This window comes from Petromyzon marinus, chromosome 49 (assembly GCF_048934315.1).
Source record: "Petromyzon marinus isolate PM22_M1 ecotype Great Lakes invasive population chromosome 49, UKy_Petmar_22M1.pri1.0, whole genome shotgun sequence".
Taxonomy (NCBI): domain Eukaryota; kingdom Metazoa; phylum Chordata; class Hyperoartia; order Petromyzontiformes; family Petromyzontidae; genus Petromyzon; species Petromyzon marinus.
The window spans coordinates 5,477,270-5,494,697 of NC_133715.1; the positions used below are offsets into that span (position 1 = coordinate 5,477,270).

Genomic DNA, 17,428 nt, shown 5'->3' on the forward strand with positions numbered 1-17,428 from the left:
GTAATCAAGCCATGCTTATGTAGCAGAGGACAATGACAAAGGCAGGCGCTGCTGTATCACAGGCGGATCATCTAAACTATTTTTGTATTTTTCCAGGTAAGGCCCACTTAGCTATTTTTACGAAGCGACCTGACCACAAATGACAGCTCAATCACGCCACTTATCACGTGGAAATTTATTGCAGCCAAACACTCTAAATAAATGCATGGTGACCCGGAGAAAAATGAACGCGACGACGAGAACATGTAAACTCCGAATATGCAGGTATCAGAGTCGGGATAGAAGGCACGACCTCCTGCACACAAGGGGAGGACAGTGAACATCTCGCCACCGCGGCTCCCTGCCTTCTGCTGTCAGTAGGGTGCGATGCTGCTACTGCTGCTACTGCTGCTGTGTGTAATCCCAATTGAGCAACCTGCGGGATAATTGTTCGAATTTGTCGAGAATTTGGACCGTGACGAACGGGCAATTCTGTGCCATCGCGACGGGGGGAGGGTCGCAGTATGAATAACAGCAGACGATTGAAGAAAACAATCATCAGCCACGATCAACCCACTGCTGGATGAAGCCTAACATCTAATCCCTATCGTTCAATTACACTACGGCAGTCTAAACTGCCTAGGGAGGACCCTAATGGCAGCTGCCCCTATGTGGCATAGGAGGAATCCGATAAAGCTATGAAGCTCTTCTTACACAAGATGTCCCGTACATAATCTGCCACCAGACGGGGTGAGGGGGGGGGGAGCGGGCGATGTTGCGTGGTGCTAATACAGCCAGAACGTGAAGCCTTTATTGTGATAAATAAGTCTTTGCCGTAACGTCGAAGATTTCTCTCCCACGCTGCGGACTCATCAGCAGCGCGTGGCCCGGAAGCCCTCCTCCGCCAATGGCAGCAGAGGGCTGTCAAGGTCACGCGCGTGACGTCACGCAGGCGCCCGTGACGTCACGCAGGCGACCGTGTGCCTAAACCGCGCGCCCCCATTGGCCAGGGAGGCAAGCAGAGCCCCGCCCATATCGGTGGGAGGAGGGGGGGGGTGCCCGCCAGCCAATGGAAGGGCAGCGTTGCGCCCTATGCGCTCTACGATTTGTGAAGCCGGCGGACGGAGTTCGGGAGGCCCTTGGCGTGCAGTGGAAGGAGTAAGAAGGAGGAGGCCGACGGCTCGCTCGCTCGCTCAAGAGACGCCTCGCTCGCTCAAGAGACGCTCCGACCGCACTCCTCGCGTCTCGCCCACACCCTGCCCGGGGCCCAGAAGCGCGGCCGTTCGCCTGAGGGGAAAAAGGATCGGATGGGCGCCAAGGTGACCAAGTCGTTGTGGAGGGCGGCGCGCAACGTGAACTTGGAGAGCCGCGCGATGGAGGCACTCTCCCGCGAGAAGCCGCTCGCGGCTCCGCGGCACCGCGCGGCCCCCGGGGCCGAGCTCCCCCCTCAAGGCACGTGACCTGCCCCCCCATCTCCGCCCCTGCCCCCCATCCCTGCCCCCCCGCCTCTCCTCCTGAGCGGTCACCTCGCGCGCGCGCGCCCTCCGACCCCGTGGTTTCGCGAGTTCGAATCCAACCTCCCACCGCGCTTTTATTTTGGGGGGGGTGGTAATACAAAAGATGTATATTTTTTTATATATATGTGTTAAAAAACAAAACTTGCCGCTATCGCTAAAACCTGACGGGTTACGTTTCAGCCGTCCCCGCAGCTTTTCGAAATAATGCACGACGAGTACTATGACCAGAGTGGTGAAGTATGGATAACAACAACAGCAAACACAAAACACACAGCAGCCAGCAGCACGTCGATCCACGCGTGACTGGCGTGGAGGGAGCGGGGAGGTGAGAGCCTCCATTCACCAGTTGGGTGACAATGGCCGTGGATTTGCCGGTGCTGGTGGTGATTTAAAGGACCTGAAACATTTTGGAAGTTTGGGCCGGACTGTTTGGACGGTAGGGGAGGCGAAACAGCGGAGAGAGAGAAGCAGTAAGGGCGACGTCGCGCATAATACATCCTCGCAGCAACAGCAGCGGGCTTTTGGCTGGCCAGCGAACGTTCCAGACGGCCAGAGCGGTCCGCCTGGAACGCTCCTCCCTTCCGACATTAGGAAGCCGCTGGGAGCTGTGGATTGAAAACTAATTTCTTTAGAGCTTGCTTGTTTTTTAGTGATGTTGTCTTTCGCCCCCACCTCCGATTAGCACGGTTGGGCCTATGTACGGTGCGAAAGAAGTTCGACATACAGTATTCGCCCCGACCAGTTTAACTCTCTGATCCGCCCCTACTGGACGTCTGTGGAAGAGAGCTTTATAGCTCATCATGATTCCGCCCTCACCCAATGCGGTATCAGCCCGTAGCCGATTCCTCCTCAAACGGGGCCATGCGACAGGGTTACGTCAAACCCCATAGACTCACACATAGACTCACAGACTCGCATAGAGACCCACAGACTCACAAATAGACTCACACACTCACATAGAGACCCACAGACTCACAAATAGACCCACACTCACATAGAGACCAATAGACTTACACAGAGACCCATAGACTCACACATAGACCCACAGACTCGCATAGAGACCCATAGACTCACACATAGACCCACACACATAGAGACCCACAGACTCACAAATAGACCCACACTCACACATAGACCCACAGACTCGCATATAGATCCATAGACTCACACAGACCCGCACACATAGAGACCAAGAGACTCACACATAGACCCACAGACTCACAAATAGACCCACAGACTCACATAGCGACCCACAGACTCACAAATAGACCCACACACATAGAGACCAATAGACTTACACAGAGACCCATAGACTCACACATAGACCCACAGACTCGCATATAGATCCATAGACTCTCACATAGACCCACACACATAGAGACCAATAGACTTACACAGAGACCCATAGACTCACACATAGACCCACAGACTCGCATAGAGATCCATAGACTCACACATAGACCCACACACTCACATAGAGACCCACAGACTCACATAGAGACCCACAGACTCACAAATAGACCCACAGACTCACATAGAGACCCACAGACTCACAAATAGACCCACAGACTCACATAGAGACCCACAGACTCACACATAGACCCATAGACTCACACATAGACCCATAGACTCACACATAGACCCACAGACTCGCATAGAGACCCATAGACTCACACATAGACCCACACACTCACATAGAGACCCACAGACTCACAAATAGACCCACAGACTCACATAGAGACCCATAGACTCACACAGACCCACAGACTCGCATAGAGACCCATAGACTCACACATAGACCCACATACTCACATAGAGACCCATAGACTCACACATAGACCCACACACTCACATAGAGACCCACAGACTCACAAATAGACCCACAGACTCACATAGAGACCAATAGACTCACACAGAGACCCATAGACTCACACATAGACCCATAGAATCACATAGAGATACATCAACTCATACAGAGACCCATAGACTCACACATAGACCTTTAGACTCGCACATAGACCCATATCCTCGCATAGAGACCCATACACTCACACATAGACCCATAGACTCACACATAGACCCATAGACTCGCATAGAGATCCATAAACTCATACAGAAACCCATCGACTCGCATAGACTGAGTTGTGACGAAACCAGTTTCTCAAGTGCAGCGAGTTGATGGTCTCGGCCTGGTCAGCAGTGACCGCACAGGAAAATAAAAAAACAATCCTTACACATTTCACTTAACCTGGCTACGTACGGTGCGAAATAAGTTCAACGTACATAATTCCAGATTTTATAATTGCAGCAAAAACCTCTCAGACGAACTAAAGAGCTGGGCTGAGCCGGGTCACTGCTTGCATTGTCGACCACGATGCACAGACAGGTTGCCATAGGCTACTGCGGCACTACGCGTTAGGCCACAGAGGGGCAGTGCAGCAACACCCTTAGTTGTACTCGACTCACGTGTTCCCACGGTTATTCTCCACCACGAACCCACCCAGCGGACCGGCATGGTGAAGTACGGTAAAATTAACCGGCGCGGCGCGGAGAGGTCCTCATCATCCAGCAGCGGATTGACAAAACGTGGAGGTGCGCGGGTGTTGAAGCCTGTTGACGTTGAGCCCGTGACCCCCGTGACCCCCGTGACCCCCGTGACCCCGCAGAGCGAGAGGCGATCGCGGAAAAGCTGCGATCGCGCGAGGACGTACTGCTGGCGCACCTGCAGAGCGTACGCGTCCACTCCACAGACACGCCGGGACAGGTGAGCGGAGGAGCGCCGGCCACACCGCCACTCCCGTCGCTCGGTGTGACTCAGTGTAACACACCGTCACTCGGTGTGACACCGTCACTCGGTGTGACACACCGTCGCTCAGTGACACACGATCACTCGGTGTGACACCATCACTCGGTGTGACACACCGTCACTCAGTGACACCCCGTCACTCGGTGTGACACCCCGTCACTCGGTGTGATGCACCACCACTCAAACAAATACAAAGACCCGCGGTATAGCCTTAGGAGGCTGTTTGGGAAAGTGCTCTTAGCGAGCAGCTCCTATCAAGGCCGGCACAGCACACGAGGGGGGGTGGTGGCCAGGGCCACGCCGTTGTCTCCCGAGTGGCGATGTTCACGCACCTCACCAGGTACTCATTTCAGGCTGAGTTGATCTCGGGGAAACCCAGCACCGGTTCAATTAATCGTCACCGGCGATGGTGGCCGTTAGCGGGAATCAAACTGCGGGCGCCGGGTTTCGTCGCGCAAGGAGCTCCAGCCGCTGCGCCGCCGCTCGCGGCGATGTCGACCCGTCCCTGCTACCCCGACCCCAGGTTCTGGAGGACGAGTGGATGAGCCTCCGCACCCCAACAGGAGGCGCGTCGTCACCGCCGTCCTCGTCCCCGCGTCACCGCGAGCCGCTCGTCCACCTCCCGTCGGCGCTGGCCGACTCGCCGCACGCGCCGGCGTCCGTCCCCTCGGTGCCGCTGGGCCGCGTCACGGTGGCCGAGGCCGTGCTGCTGCTGGGCCTCGAGCGCTCGGGCCCCGCGGCCCGCACGGACGCCGACGTCGCGGACCAGTTCGGCCTGGACGAGCGCTCGGTGCGGGCGCTGCGTGATCACTTCCACGCGTTCGACATGCACGTCGAGCCGGCGCCCGGCAAGAGGCTCGCGGCATCGGCGGTGCCATCGCAGCCGCCGCCGCAGCCGCAGCCGCCGCCGCCGCCGCCTGCAATGCGGCTGCAGCAACAGCGGCGCCAACAGGACCAGCAGCTGCAGCGGCTGCAAGGGCCGCAGGGGACGGCCGTGAAGCCCACCTGACCTGCGGGGGAATGCAGGGTAGAGGGAGGCTCTCGCAATGGCACTGTCGGATGACGGCGTGGAGCCGAGGTGTTGGGGGCTAAGAGCGCTGCGGTCGGGTCACTCAGCATCATCATCATCGTCATCGTCGTCGTCGTCATTATCAACATCGTCGCCAGTAGTAGCGGCAGAGCTGTCATTGTCACAAGCAGCAGCAATCACTCACATCAGCAGCAGCCTCTAAATCTTCATCATCATCAGCAACAGCACAAGAAGCATGATAAGCAGCCTTTATTATCAGCAGCAACTGCATCTGAAATCATCAGCCATGGTCGATCCACTGCTGGATGAAGGCCTCCTTGAGCATCGCTCAAAGTGCGCAACTTCGTCAGCGTGCGACGAGGGGAGGAGTGATGCCGGAGTTTCTGGCTTGTTTATTTTCAGGGAGCCTTTTCGGCAATTGATTGCTAGGGGAGGTTTTAGCGTAAATCGAATGTACAGCGCTTTGCCAACCCGCTCCTGGATGAGCTTGCCGTTTGGTCACGGTCAAACTGTGCAGCGATGTAAATAATCGAGGCCTCCCCACGCCGCGTCAGTCGTGGGAGTCGTTTGACCAAACGTCACCGCGGCGTTGGAAATCGAATGTTACCCGGCACTGGTGTCACTCGTGCCCCTGGGAATGACCCGGGGTCCGCGCGGTTTATAGCGCGGTGCGCTGATCATGGGGGCACCTCCGCTTCGCCCCGGGTGTCTTGTACAGAGCGATCCCCGCGACACCTCGCAAGCAAAGCAGGGTGGGTGGGGGAGGGGGGGAGGACCCTGTCGAGGGCTTGGATGGTCGAGCAGCTGCGCGTGCAGTGGTAGGCGCAGCGGAGGGCAGCCAACTCCCACTACTTTTCTGTGCTCGCTTCATCTTGACCAACCCCGCTCCGACCAGCGTGATGAGGTGTGGTCAGATGTGTCTCTCGCCTCGCCCCGCTCGGCGTGCGCAGGCCGGAGGCCCTCGTCCAGCAGTGGATTGACAGGCGGGCTGCGCAGGTGATCTGTGTGTGCGTGCGAGATCGCGTAATTTATAAATGGGCGGGCGGGCGTTTGTTTGAAGCCGCTGTCTTCCTCGCTGTTTAATATTAAACGTCATCGGTGCGGTGCATTGCGAGCGTCATCCGGCGAACATTCCTTCCGAGCGGCCATCGTCGAAGCTACAATCGCGGCGCCAATTGACGTTGGTACGCTTAGCGTCTGAACGCACACACCGCATCTCCGGACGGTTATCAGGAAAACTAAAATGAGTTTGCTCTGCGCACGCGAAGCCTCGACTTGAACCTAGGGCAGCGACGGAGTCTCAACCGCGCCGAGCCTCAAGAGGGGCAGAATTCCAGAAGGCGGGAGCAGAAGCCGAGCATGGGCGACCTCCGATGGAGCAAAGGTTGACTGCGGGCGGGCGGGCGGGCGGTCGGCTTTACCTTTACTGCAGCGGAGACGGCACTTCGAGAGGGCAGCACAGCAAGTAGACCGCCGTGAGGCCGCCCGTGAAACGGAGAGTTTGTTGTTATCCCCCTTGCTTCTGGGGGTTTATTCCTGGCACCCCCCCCCCCCCCCCCGGGGTAAATCCCAACACGAAGCTGGGCAGTTGCAAAAGTCGGGCAGCACCCGTACAGTGGAAACGTCAACATAACCCTAACGTGCGTACCTTTGCTGAACCTCTTTCGTGCCGCGCGTAGCCAGCCGTGCTAATCGGAGGTGTGGATAACAATTAGCATTCATGACAATTGGTAGCCCATACTTAATAATGCATGTAACAAAAATAATGCATTTACATTGCTCCTATAACTTAGAAAAACGTCCTAAGGGCACAGGGGGTTGTGTTTATGTTATCCGAGGGGGACCCCCCCACCCCACTGCTGACAGCTCTCGGTGTGCAGCGCAAGGCGGCACAACACCAGGCCAACAGCAAGTGGCAGATGTTGCCGTTTGGTTGAACTCGAGCATTTCGTATCCGGCGTCCTCGCGTTTGAGCAACGTCATGTTCTCCTGTCACGCGGCGGTCATTGCGTTCCTGAAGGACACGGCATTGTGGGAAAAATCGCGTTATAATTTATAATGTGTGGGGGAAGGGGGGGGGCATAAAGCACGATCCGCGATAACACGTGAGATGCGTACGTAGGCCGAGCAAAGACGGAGGCGGGTGGTGGGTAGCATCTAGAAGCATCCAGCGGCATCTCGACTCGTGTGCGATGCTACGCCGAGGCAGCCGTACAAGCGCCGACTCGCCCTGCGTAGTTCTGCTCACTCGATCGCGTTATATCCCAATTTCGCGTTAGAAAAAAAAAACGTGTTCCCTACTACATTCATCGCATTGTAGCCAATTGGCGTTATGAAGACAACGCGCGTTATAGGAGAAGGGGCTGTACGCGTCGCACACGCACTGTTGTTTTCTTAAGTCTGCGTGCGCAAGCCACGTCGGCAACAGCACTGGCGCGTCAGTGGATGATATTGCGTGTGCATGTGGCGTGTCTGTGTGTGTGTGAATGGACGCTTGCGTCTTGTTTGAGACATTAACGATGACCTCCCTACAGTCCATCCCGGGTTTGAGGCGCTCACGGGTCCTTGAGGGATCTGAACATAGCCCCGTCAGTGAGCTACTCCGGCAGGCGAGGCTGCGTTGGCCGAGTCATGTAGCCCGCATGCCCAAGCAGCTTCTCTTTGGCTGGATCGAGGGGGCTAAACGGGTGCGGCAGGGGCTGGAGAAGAGATGGGCTGATGCAGCACAGGAGGATGTGGAGCTGGGTGGACTTGCTAATGGCTGGTACCAGCGCTGTCAAGATCGGCCTCTGTGCAGGAGGCTCGTATCGAATGCTACTGGGCAGTTGGAGGCAGTCGCCCTCCGACAACGGCAGAGGGCAGAAGAGCAATGCTCACAACGAGCGGAGTGCCGGGTGGCTAAAACGCAGCTTAGTGGCACAGTGCGGAGCACAGGTGGTGGAAATTACCCTTGCTTGGTAAGTCGTAACATCATAAGGATATATCGAGACAGACAGAGACTCGCAGAAACCCACAAAGATACAGGATATTAAAAACACGCCACGGTAGTGCGATTGTAGCCGTGAAAACCAAACTATGGAACATTACAAACGCACAGAGAGCCAGAGATACATCGATACTCAGAGTTGCGTAGAGACGCATATAGCCACAGATATCCATAATGACACAGAGACCCATAGAAATGCATTAGAAACAAACCAGGGTAGCGCGCGGCTGTGGCCATGCAACCCAAACTGGACCGTGTCGTCAAGAAGCTGTGGTTTGTCTGCGCGCTCCTTCGACGGAGGAGGAGGAGGAGGAACAAGACACGAACTCTCTCTCCCGAGGCCCTTTCGTGGTGGCCAGCGCACCTCCACATTGGCATCGAGCTCCTGAACCACGCTGCTGCTGCTGCTGGTGCCACTGCCATCGTGTGTGAGAGCAGCATGCGGTCTGCTGGGTCTCGGCGGCCACCTCGCCAACTTGCACGCGCGCATTAACCCCCAGATGAACCGATAAATCACATCTCGCATTTTAAAGTAGGTACATTTTAAAACAAAACTCGACACGCGTCAAAAAGTGAGTGACCCCCAACGTGGGAGGAAATGTTTTAATAGGTGATGTTTCGGGCAATGGCCTTTCTATATAGCACACGAACAAAATATTTTAAAAAACATTAAAAGTGAATGTCAAATAATATTGATTCATAATTATTTTATGCTGGGTTAGATCGTGTAGTAGTAGGTATAATGTAAATGGTTTTACTATAGCCGTCCACCGATCAACAGAGGCAATCAAATTAAGTCATCACATGGGCTAATATGCAAATTTATTTGGTTTATGGGCAAAATCCATTAGATTACTCAAATCCCAGTGTGACGATGTTCTGTGTTGTGTCCTCGGGGTGTCGATGCTCAGTGTTTCTATCCCTATCATGAGCTAGCGAGTAGATTGACTAATATGGTACATGAGGATGTGGGGCCGAGTGGACTTGCTCGCGACTGGTACCAGAAGTGTTAAAGATCGGCCTCTGGAGGAGGCTCGTGAAGGACGCTGCTGCTACTGGGCAGTCGGAGGCAGTCGCCTTCCGGCAACAACGGAGGGCAGAGGAGCGACGCTCACAACAGTGAGTTGAACGCCGGGCCTCTAAAGCGCTGGCAACAGTGGAGAACACAGCTGGTGCATCTGCCATTCATCTCAGTCGACCCGTGGCACCTGTCTGCCTCGTGACCTCGTGCCAGCGGGCCTTCGACAACTTCACGTGGCCTCAAACTGCACCTAGCCTGGCACAAGCGCCCTGGTGACGTCACCGTCACTTGGTGGTGAACGGCGATTGTTGCTGTAATGCCTTTTGGGTTAGATCGCGTAAATATAAATGTGTTGTTAAATCCGCCACCAGCCGACACAGCCAGCTCGTAAGGGTTGTCACGTAAACAAAACGTGCCAATTCGTTAATAGTACAGCACACCGGTGTGTTGGAGAGCAAATCCACAACAACATTTATAATCTGAGTCCGACGTTTCGCCAGTAATTACAACCGACATCATCAGGCTGCATTATAGACGATATTGGTCGCGAAAGCCAACGTCTTAAACTGGGTTGTTGCTGTCTATAATAATAGGTTTTAACCTTTCTGGCAATAAAACAGGTGTTAAGGTGTAAAAAAAAAAACACCAAACTGAAACTTTTTGCAAGGAATCATGTCTCCATTAACCACATACTTGTGGTGAACATGCAAACAAAAAACATGCTCTGGTAGTATATGATGCATTGTCTTTGAAAATGATTGGTCCACACCAGAGACGGCTTTCTTTAGAGCCGAGTCTCAAACAGCGTTAGACCAGAGGACGCCAAAAGGCGACCAGGGCAAGGACAATGCCACTATCAGGACATTGAGAGCTCGGGGTTGAGCAGCTACATCATGGGACCTCCCTTGCCAGTATCTATTCTTAGATTTTGATACTGGCTGCATCCCTGTAAACAGGGGTCCCAAATCCCCGGGCCGCGGACGGGTACCGGTCCGTGGCCTGTTAGGAACCGGACCGCACAGCAGCAGCAGGAGGTAAGAGCGGTGAGTCCGCGCGTGGCCCGCCCCCATTGTTTTATTATTTACCACTTCCATCCGCGCCTCTTTCCCGCACTGCGCACTCGTCTCAGTGTTGGTAAGCCCACAAGCTCTAACCCCTAGTAGCCACAATAAGTAAAAAACAAACGTCGCTGGAGAGCTTCTTTGAAAAGGGGGAAAGACCCAATGATGAACCCACCCCCCGGTCCGTGAAAAAATTGTCTTCCACGAAACAGTTTTGGATTAGCTATAATTGTTGTTGAACAGGGTTATACTGATAACTTTAATCTAAATTGTCTTATGGTTGTTATTGTTTGGCTTGCATCCCACTGGGATTTTTGCACAAAGCATTGGTATACGGTGCTTTTTCTGGAAGACTTTGCTGTTTTTTCCTGGATTTTTCTGTCGCGCGTAGTCACTTTAAGATGTTCCTTGTTCATGTTTTTTGGTTGTTGCGGTTGCACCCACGTCAAGAGCTCACAGGGCTATACCTTTTGATTTAAAGCTTTCGTGACTGCAGTAATTCATATTCTTAGTTCTTTTGGTAAAGTCACGTTGAAGGGAAACAACAAAATAATAAAATATATATAAAACAATCAAAAAAGCCATCTGGCTACCATGAGAGATTCGTTCATGAGGCTATCCACATATACAAGCACAGAGACAATTTCAACCGAGAAGATGGATTCTATCTTAGCAATCATTGGAAAGATTTGATAAACCATTTCAGGTCTTAATTGATTGTTCACGCTTACAGTGGCTTTCAGACAGCATACATTAAAAAAAAAATTTCGTCTCCCCCCTCCTCTTTTCAGAATATAGATGGACTAGTCCTAAATAAACTGCCAAATCGCTGCGCGTGGCGCTAACGTTTTTTTTAAATAAATAAATACACCGTTTAAAAATAAATTTATGCAAACCAACAAACCTGAAGACGACCGTTTGTGTTATGGTCGAAACGTCGTGAGAATTTTTATTGTTTTATATATATTTTATTATTTTGTTGTTTCCCTTCAACGTGACTTTACCGAAAGAACTAAGAATATGAATATAGGGCTATACCTAATAAATGAACTGAACTGGTGCAAAAAAGGTTGGGGTGGCCACTAGGGGTCACGATCTGCACGCGAGATGGGGGAAGCGGGGAGCCGGTCAACGGAGCTGATTGCCCGAGAATCTCACTTAAATATTCACAGAGGGCCCTGCAAGAGCCGCCCAATCAGCGCTCGCCGCCGCCACAGATCCAGCCCAGGATGTGCGCACTGATTGGAGGCACACAAATAAATAATAAACATCAGACATCAAGGAGTTGGCAGCATCACCAACCACCACCATCATCAGCCACGATTCTCCGCCACTATCTCCATCACCACCACTATCACCACCGCCACTACCACCACTGCCACTATATCTCCATCACCACCACTATCTCCACCAACAACGCCACTACCACCGCTGCCACTATCTCTCCATCACCACCACTATCTCCAGCACCACTGTCACCACCACCAACGCCACTACCACCACTGCCACTATCTCTTCATCACCACCACTATCTCCATCATCACCACTATCTCCACCACCAACGCCGCTATCTTCACCACCGCCGCTGCCTCCATCACTAACCACCGTTATCTCCACCACTGTCACCACCATCTCCGCAGCACCACTACGCGTGTGGGCTTGCAAACCCCGTGTCACCGTTCGTCTGGCAAGATCAGTGTCAACACGATCATCGCTCTTGCACGTCGAGGGCTCCGCACCAACACAGACGGAGAAGAGACGCAAGGAGGCTGTGTGTGTGTGAGGGTAGTGGAGGCTGTGTGTCTGTGTGTGTGTTTGTTGTGTGTGTGTTTGTTGTGTGTGTGTTTGTTGTGTGAATGGCGATGAGACTGCTGCTGGACTGCGCCACTCCACGAGTCACCTGGACAAGTCCGGTGAGTCACGGATACCGCCTCAGTCCCTTTGTTTTTACACCGTGTTTCATTTGTAGATTAACCCGTGTTTAATTTGTAGATTGAACCGTGTTTAATTTGTAGATTAAACTGTTTAATTTATAGTTTAAACCGTGTTTCATTTGTAGATTAAACCGTGTTTAATTTGTAGATTAAACCCTGTTTCATTTGTAGATTAAACCGCGTTCAATTTGTAGACTAAACCGCGTTTAATTTGTAGCCTAAACCGTGTTTAATTTGTAGCCTAAACCGTGTTTAATTTGTAGATTAAGCTGCGTCTAATTTGTAGACTAAACCGTGTTTAATTTGTAGATTAAACTGCCTCTAATTTGTAGACTGAACCATGTTTAATTTGTAGATTAAACCGTGTCTAATTTGTAGATTAAACCGCGTTTAATTTGTAGACTAAACCGTGTCTAATATGGAGACTAAAGCGTGCCTAATTTGTAGACTGAACCGCGTCTAATTTGTAGACCTGGTACTCACCGTGGTACCCACCGTGGTACTCACTATTTTTCTCACCGTGGTACTCACCGTGATACTCATCGTGGCATACAGCACTGCCCGTTCTGGGATTGCCGAATGCGATGAGCGACGAACGTACAGCGTGGCTACTTGTATTTATTATCTAATATACCACAGCTGTAAACCCACACGGTTCACTACCCCGTGTTCCTGTACAGGGAGATTGAGTTTCCAGGTCCATACGGCGCACAGCCGCGTCAATACGGGCAAAAACAGATTCGTGTCTATTTGTGTTTCTCCCTTGCGATGGGACTTTGTAGGATGAACGTTGATATTTTAGAAGGGCACAGAGTGACCAATCAGGTCTGAATTGGTACGAAATAAGGTCGGCACTGATACGCGGTTGATAGGAATGTTAATAAGCAAAGGTGCAGCCTCCAATTGCCTACCCACGCCATTACTGGTGGATGAGGCCGCCACTCCAGAGAGCCCCTCTGGATTGTTTTTGGCATATTCCTCCACGCTGGCGAAGGCGTCTCGGACGAGGTGAGAGTTGCCCACACTTTATCCCACCGCATGCGTCCTGCCGATCTACCGTTGCTGGTGGTGGTGGTGGTGTCCTCTTTTATTACTGCTGGGTGGACAAAGGCTGGAGGAGGAGGTGGAGGTTGACTCGGCCCGTAATTATTTCCCGGCAGTTAACAGAAAACAATGAGTTCCACTCTGCGGTAGTGAACGGCAGTGTATTCCTTTGAGTGAGATGAGAGGGGAGAGGTAGGAGAGTGTGTGGAGGGGAGTGGAGTGAGATGAGAGGGGAGAGGTAGGAGAGTGCGTGGGGGGGAGTGGAGTGAGATGAGAGGTAGGAGAGTGCGTGGAGGGTAGTAGAGTGAGATGAGAGGGAGAGGTAGGAGAGTGCGTGGAGGGTAGTAGAGTGAGATGAGAGGGGAGAGGTAGGAGAGTGCGTGGGGGGGAGTGGAGTGAGATGAGAGGTAGGAGAGTGCGTGGAGGGGAGTAGAGTGAGATGAGAGGGAGAGGTAGGAGAGTGAGTGGAGGTGAGTGGAGTGAGATGAGAAGGGAGAGGAAGGAGAGAGCGTGGAGGGGAGTGGAGTGAGATGAGAGGGAGAGGCAGGAGAGTGCGCTTCGACGTCACGGTGTCAGGAGTCATATTTCCAGTTTAGTTTGAAGGCGGTGGTGGGGGGCGCATAATACCCCCCCCCCCCCCACCCTATGGACGGCGATGCCAGGAGGAGACGAGTCTTGAGAAGTGACAGTGACGTCACAGACAGCGACCGCCACCAGAGGTCCCCCGTATAGCCTTAACAGACTGTCGGGGCAAGTGCTGTTAGCGAGTAGCAGCACCTATGAAGGCCGGCGCGGCACACAAGGGGATGGGTGGCCAACACCACGCCCGGCCGCCTTTGTCTCCCCAGTGTCGATGTTTACACACCGCACTAGGTGCTCACTTGAGGCTGAGTCGACCTAGGGAGAGGCCCAGAACCGGTTCAGATAATCGTCACCTGTGATGTTGGTGGCCGTGAGCGGGACCCGCCGGGTTCGTAGCGCAGCGCGCTAACCGCTGCGCCACCGCTCCCCGCACAGCAGTCCCCACCGCCAGCACCGTGACTGCATCAGCCACAAGCAGCCCCCACCGTCACGGTGACCAGAATATCGATACATTTGATGTAATCCCGGGAAACGAATATTCCTTGAAATATATATATTTTTTTTTTAAATGATAATACTGCAATACGTTGTCATCATCATTGTTCCCGTCGCGGTTTATCAGTCGATGCGTATCCACTGCTGGATGAGTGTCTCCCCGCGCCATTCATTGTACGTCGTCTATCCGCTGCTGGACGAAAGCCATCGCACGCCGTTAACATCGTCCGTTGTCTCTCCACTGCTAGATGAAGATCATAAACACCGCAGTTATTAACGTTTGCCGTCTCCCACAAAATACTCGCAGGGGCGGGCGGCGGGCGGGCGGGCGGGGATGTTCGGTCCGTTTGATGGCCGTGCGTAAACGGCATGGCACGTTTATTGGACCGCCGAGCGTCGCGGGCTTGCCGCAGCCGGTGAGACTCCTACGGTAAACACGCGCCCGCACGCACGCGCGCACGCACGCACTGAACCGCCGTCGCCGCAAAGATTGGAAGCGCGGGCATTATTGTTACGCCGCCACAGGCGACCGCCGAAGCGGATGAAATGCGGCTCTGCACGGCAACGGCTCTGGACTGGAAATGTCAACTGACGCCCATAGCTACCCTGCGCTGGCCATCGCCCGTTCCACCGACAATTTCACCGCCGGTTCTACCACCAGTTCCACCGCCGGTTCTACCACCAGTTCCACCGCCGGTTCGACCGCCAGTTCCACTTACAGTCCCACCACTGGTTCTACCGCCAATTTCACCGTAGGTTCCACCGCCAGTCCCACCACCCCGCTCAGAGACGTTCGCCGCCGTTCTTTAAAAAAAGTTCAGATTATGTTTTTTCCTCCTCTTCCTCCAAACCTCCTGCATCAATTCTCACTTCAAGATTCCTGCCGGTGGAAGTCTCAGCCCTCCTCTGTCGTGTAGAGTTCGCTTCAATGTGGGTAGATTTCTACGGTGTTTTGTTTAAATCGGTTTATTCTCCCCCCCCCCCCTTCTCCGCACGATTCGATTAGCTCGGTTAGCTACGTAGGGCGCGGAAAGAAAACTCCCGGTCGGTCGAGTCCCCCAATGCCCCGTCTCACAGTCTGATCTCACGTACCACCGCCCCCTCCACCCCCCAACGGTGTTATTTGTTTAAGGGCTGTGTTCAGTTTTATCTACTCAGGGTTTACATGTTTTTTTTTAGGGCTACGTTCAGTTTTATAAGTTCGGGGTTCGCGTAAGGTCGGCTTCATTTAGCGACGCGGCGTGTGCGAGAGTCGGTCGTTCGTCCACCATGGCCTCCGTCTACCCCATGGGGGTGTTGGTTGTTGGTGGGGGGATTACTTTTTCTTTCCGTGACGGTTGTCTGCTTCGGGTCGTTTTCACCAATTCCACGAACGAGTGTTTTGGCTTAACGTGGTAAGGAAAACAATCCCTGAGAGAGAACCCCCCCCTCCCCCACGCTTTGGAGGGGCGCGGTAATTGGCATTGTGTACCTTTGGGCCTGCACTTGGCAACCAATGAGATCTCTGTATACAATAAACAAAAGACCAAAGAGCTCCCGTATAGACCCTACAGACTTTTGGGGCAAGTGCCGTTAACGAGTAGCAGCCTACGAAGGCCGCTATGGCACACGAGGGGGGTGAGTCGCCGGCACCACGCCCGGCCGCCTTTGTCTCCCCAGTGGCGATGTATTACACGCCACACCAGGTACTCATTTGAGGCTGAGCCGACCTCGGGGAGATCTAGGACCGGTTCATTTATCCGCCACTCATATTGGTCGTGAACGTATATCGAACTCAGGTAAGCCGGGTTAATAGTGCAGCTCGCGAACCTCTGCGCTATCACTCCTCACACATACACACAAGTACATATATATGCACAACCTACGTCTATATCCGCAGTTGCATTCTTACTTTCCTCGCTTTATGGCGGGTATCAGAGAACATTCATCATTGTATTTCTTTCGGGGGGTTATGTCGTGTTAAACAAATTGTGTGCCGGCCAATTAATAAAAGTGGTGCGTGAATCAAACGAAGCCAAGTGTGTGACTGCTCTCAGTAGCAGCAGCAGATGCAGCATCGCCGCTGTTGTTGTTGTTGGAGAGCAATCCCTCAACATTTCCATGGGTAATGACTCATCGCTGGATCATCAGCATCCGGCCATCATCAGGTTGTTAGCACGAGCTTCGGTAACTCGAGCGACGGCGCTCGCTGATGGGAGGGCAGACCCCGGTAAAGGGCAGCACATCCGTCCCATTATCCGCAAAATTGTCCGCGGGATAAGAGCCAACTGGAAGTCGTCTGACTATATGATTCAATTCAGCGGAGACTCTCCGCTGAATTTCTGCTGCACACCTCCAAGCCGCGGACCGCGAAAACTCCGCACCGCCCCCGGACTTGCTCGTAGGCGGTGCGGTTCTCCAACCTCAGGGCAACGCAGCTGCAATCCCGTGACCACAAATCCCGTGAGCACGCAATCTCTGGTAGTTGTTCTCTTCATAGGTCCACACGAAAGAGGTCGACTCATTCCGGTCCCCCCCTGCCCCCCGCGTTGTGCGCTTTTCTGTGAGGATGAACGGGTGGGGCGCTGGATGTGGCGGCAACTTCATCGTTACCAACAGGAGCCCCCCACGGCTGCGAGGCCTTGAGCCGCTCTGTTTACTTTGAGGAGGGCCGCGCTTGGCAGGTTCATGCGATGGATGGGGTCAGCAACTTGGAGGTTGAGAATAGGAGGAAAGGTCGTGATGGGTGGGACACGTGTGCGGGGTGGAGGATGGAGGAGGAGGGCACCCAGAGGCTGGCAACCAAGGGGAAGAGAAGCCCTAAAGCTACGTGATGGTGGTGGTGATGGTGGTGGTGATGATGGTGATAGTGGTGATGGTGGTGATGATGGTGGTGGTGATGATGGTGGTAGTGGTGATGGTGGTGATGATGGTGGTAGTGGTGATGGTGGTGATGATGGTGGTGATGGTGGTGATGTTGGTGGTGATGGTGGT

General features: G+C 53.5%; 2 protein-coding genes across 3 annotated transcripts in view; both read left to right on the forward strand.

Annotated features, from left to right (window-relative positions):
* Positions 1–998: 998 nt before the first annotated feature.
* NDUFAF4 (NADH:ubiquinone oxidoreductase complex assembly factor 4) lies at positions 999–6,440 on the forward strand. Its single transcript, XM_032972712.2, has 3 exons — positions 999–1,431; positions 4,163–4,260; positions 4,826–6,440. Exons 1-3 carry the CDS (start codon positions 1,287–1,289, stop codon positions 5,309–5,311), a joined length of 729 nt encoding a protein of 242 aa, XP_032828603.1. The 5' UTR covers positions 999–1,286; the 3' UTR covers positions 5,312–6,440.
* Positions 6,441–6,571: 131 nt separating this feature from the next.
* The window catches only part of GPR45 (G protein-coupled receptor 45), a 31,504-nt gene continuing 20,647 nt past the window's right edge, over positions 6,572–17,428 (forward strand). For both annotated transcript variants that reach the window (XM_076074614.1, XM_076074613.1), the window contains exon 1: positions 6,572–12,313. The gene's annotated coding sequence lies outside the window, so the exon portion shown is untranslated. The remainder of the gene's footprint in view (positions 12,314–17,428) is intronic.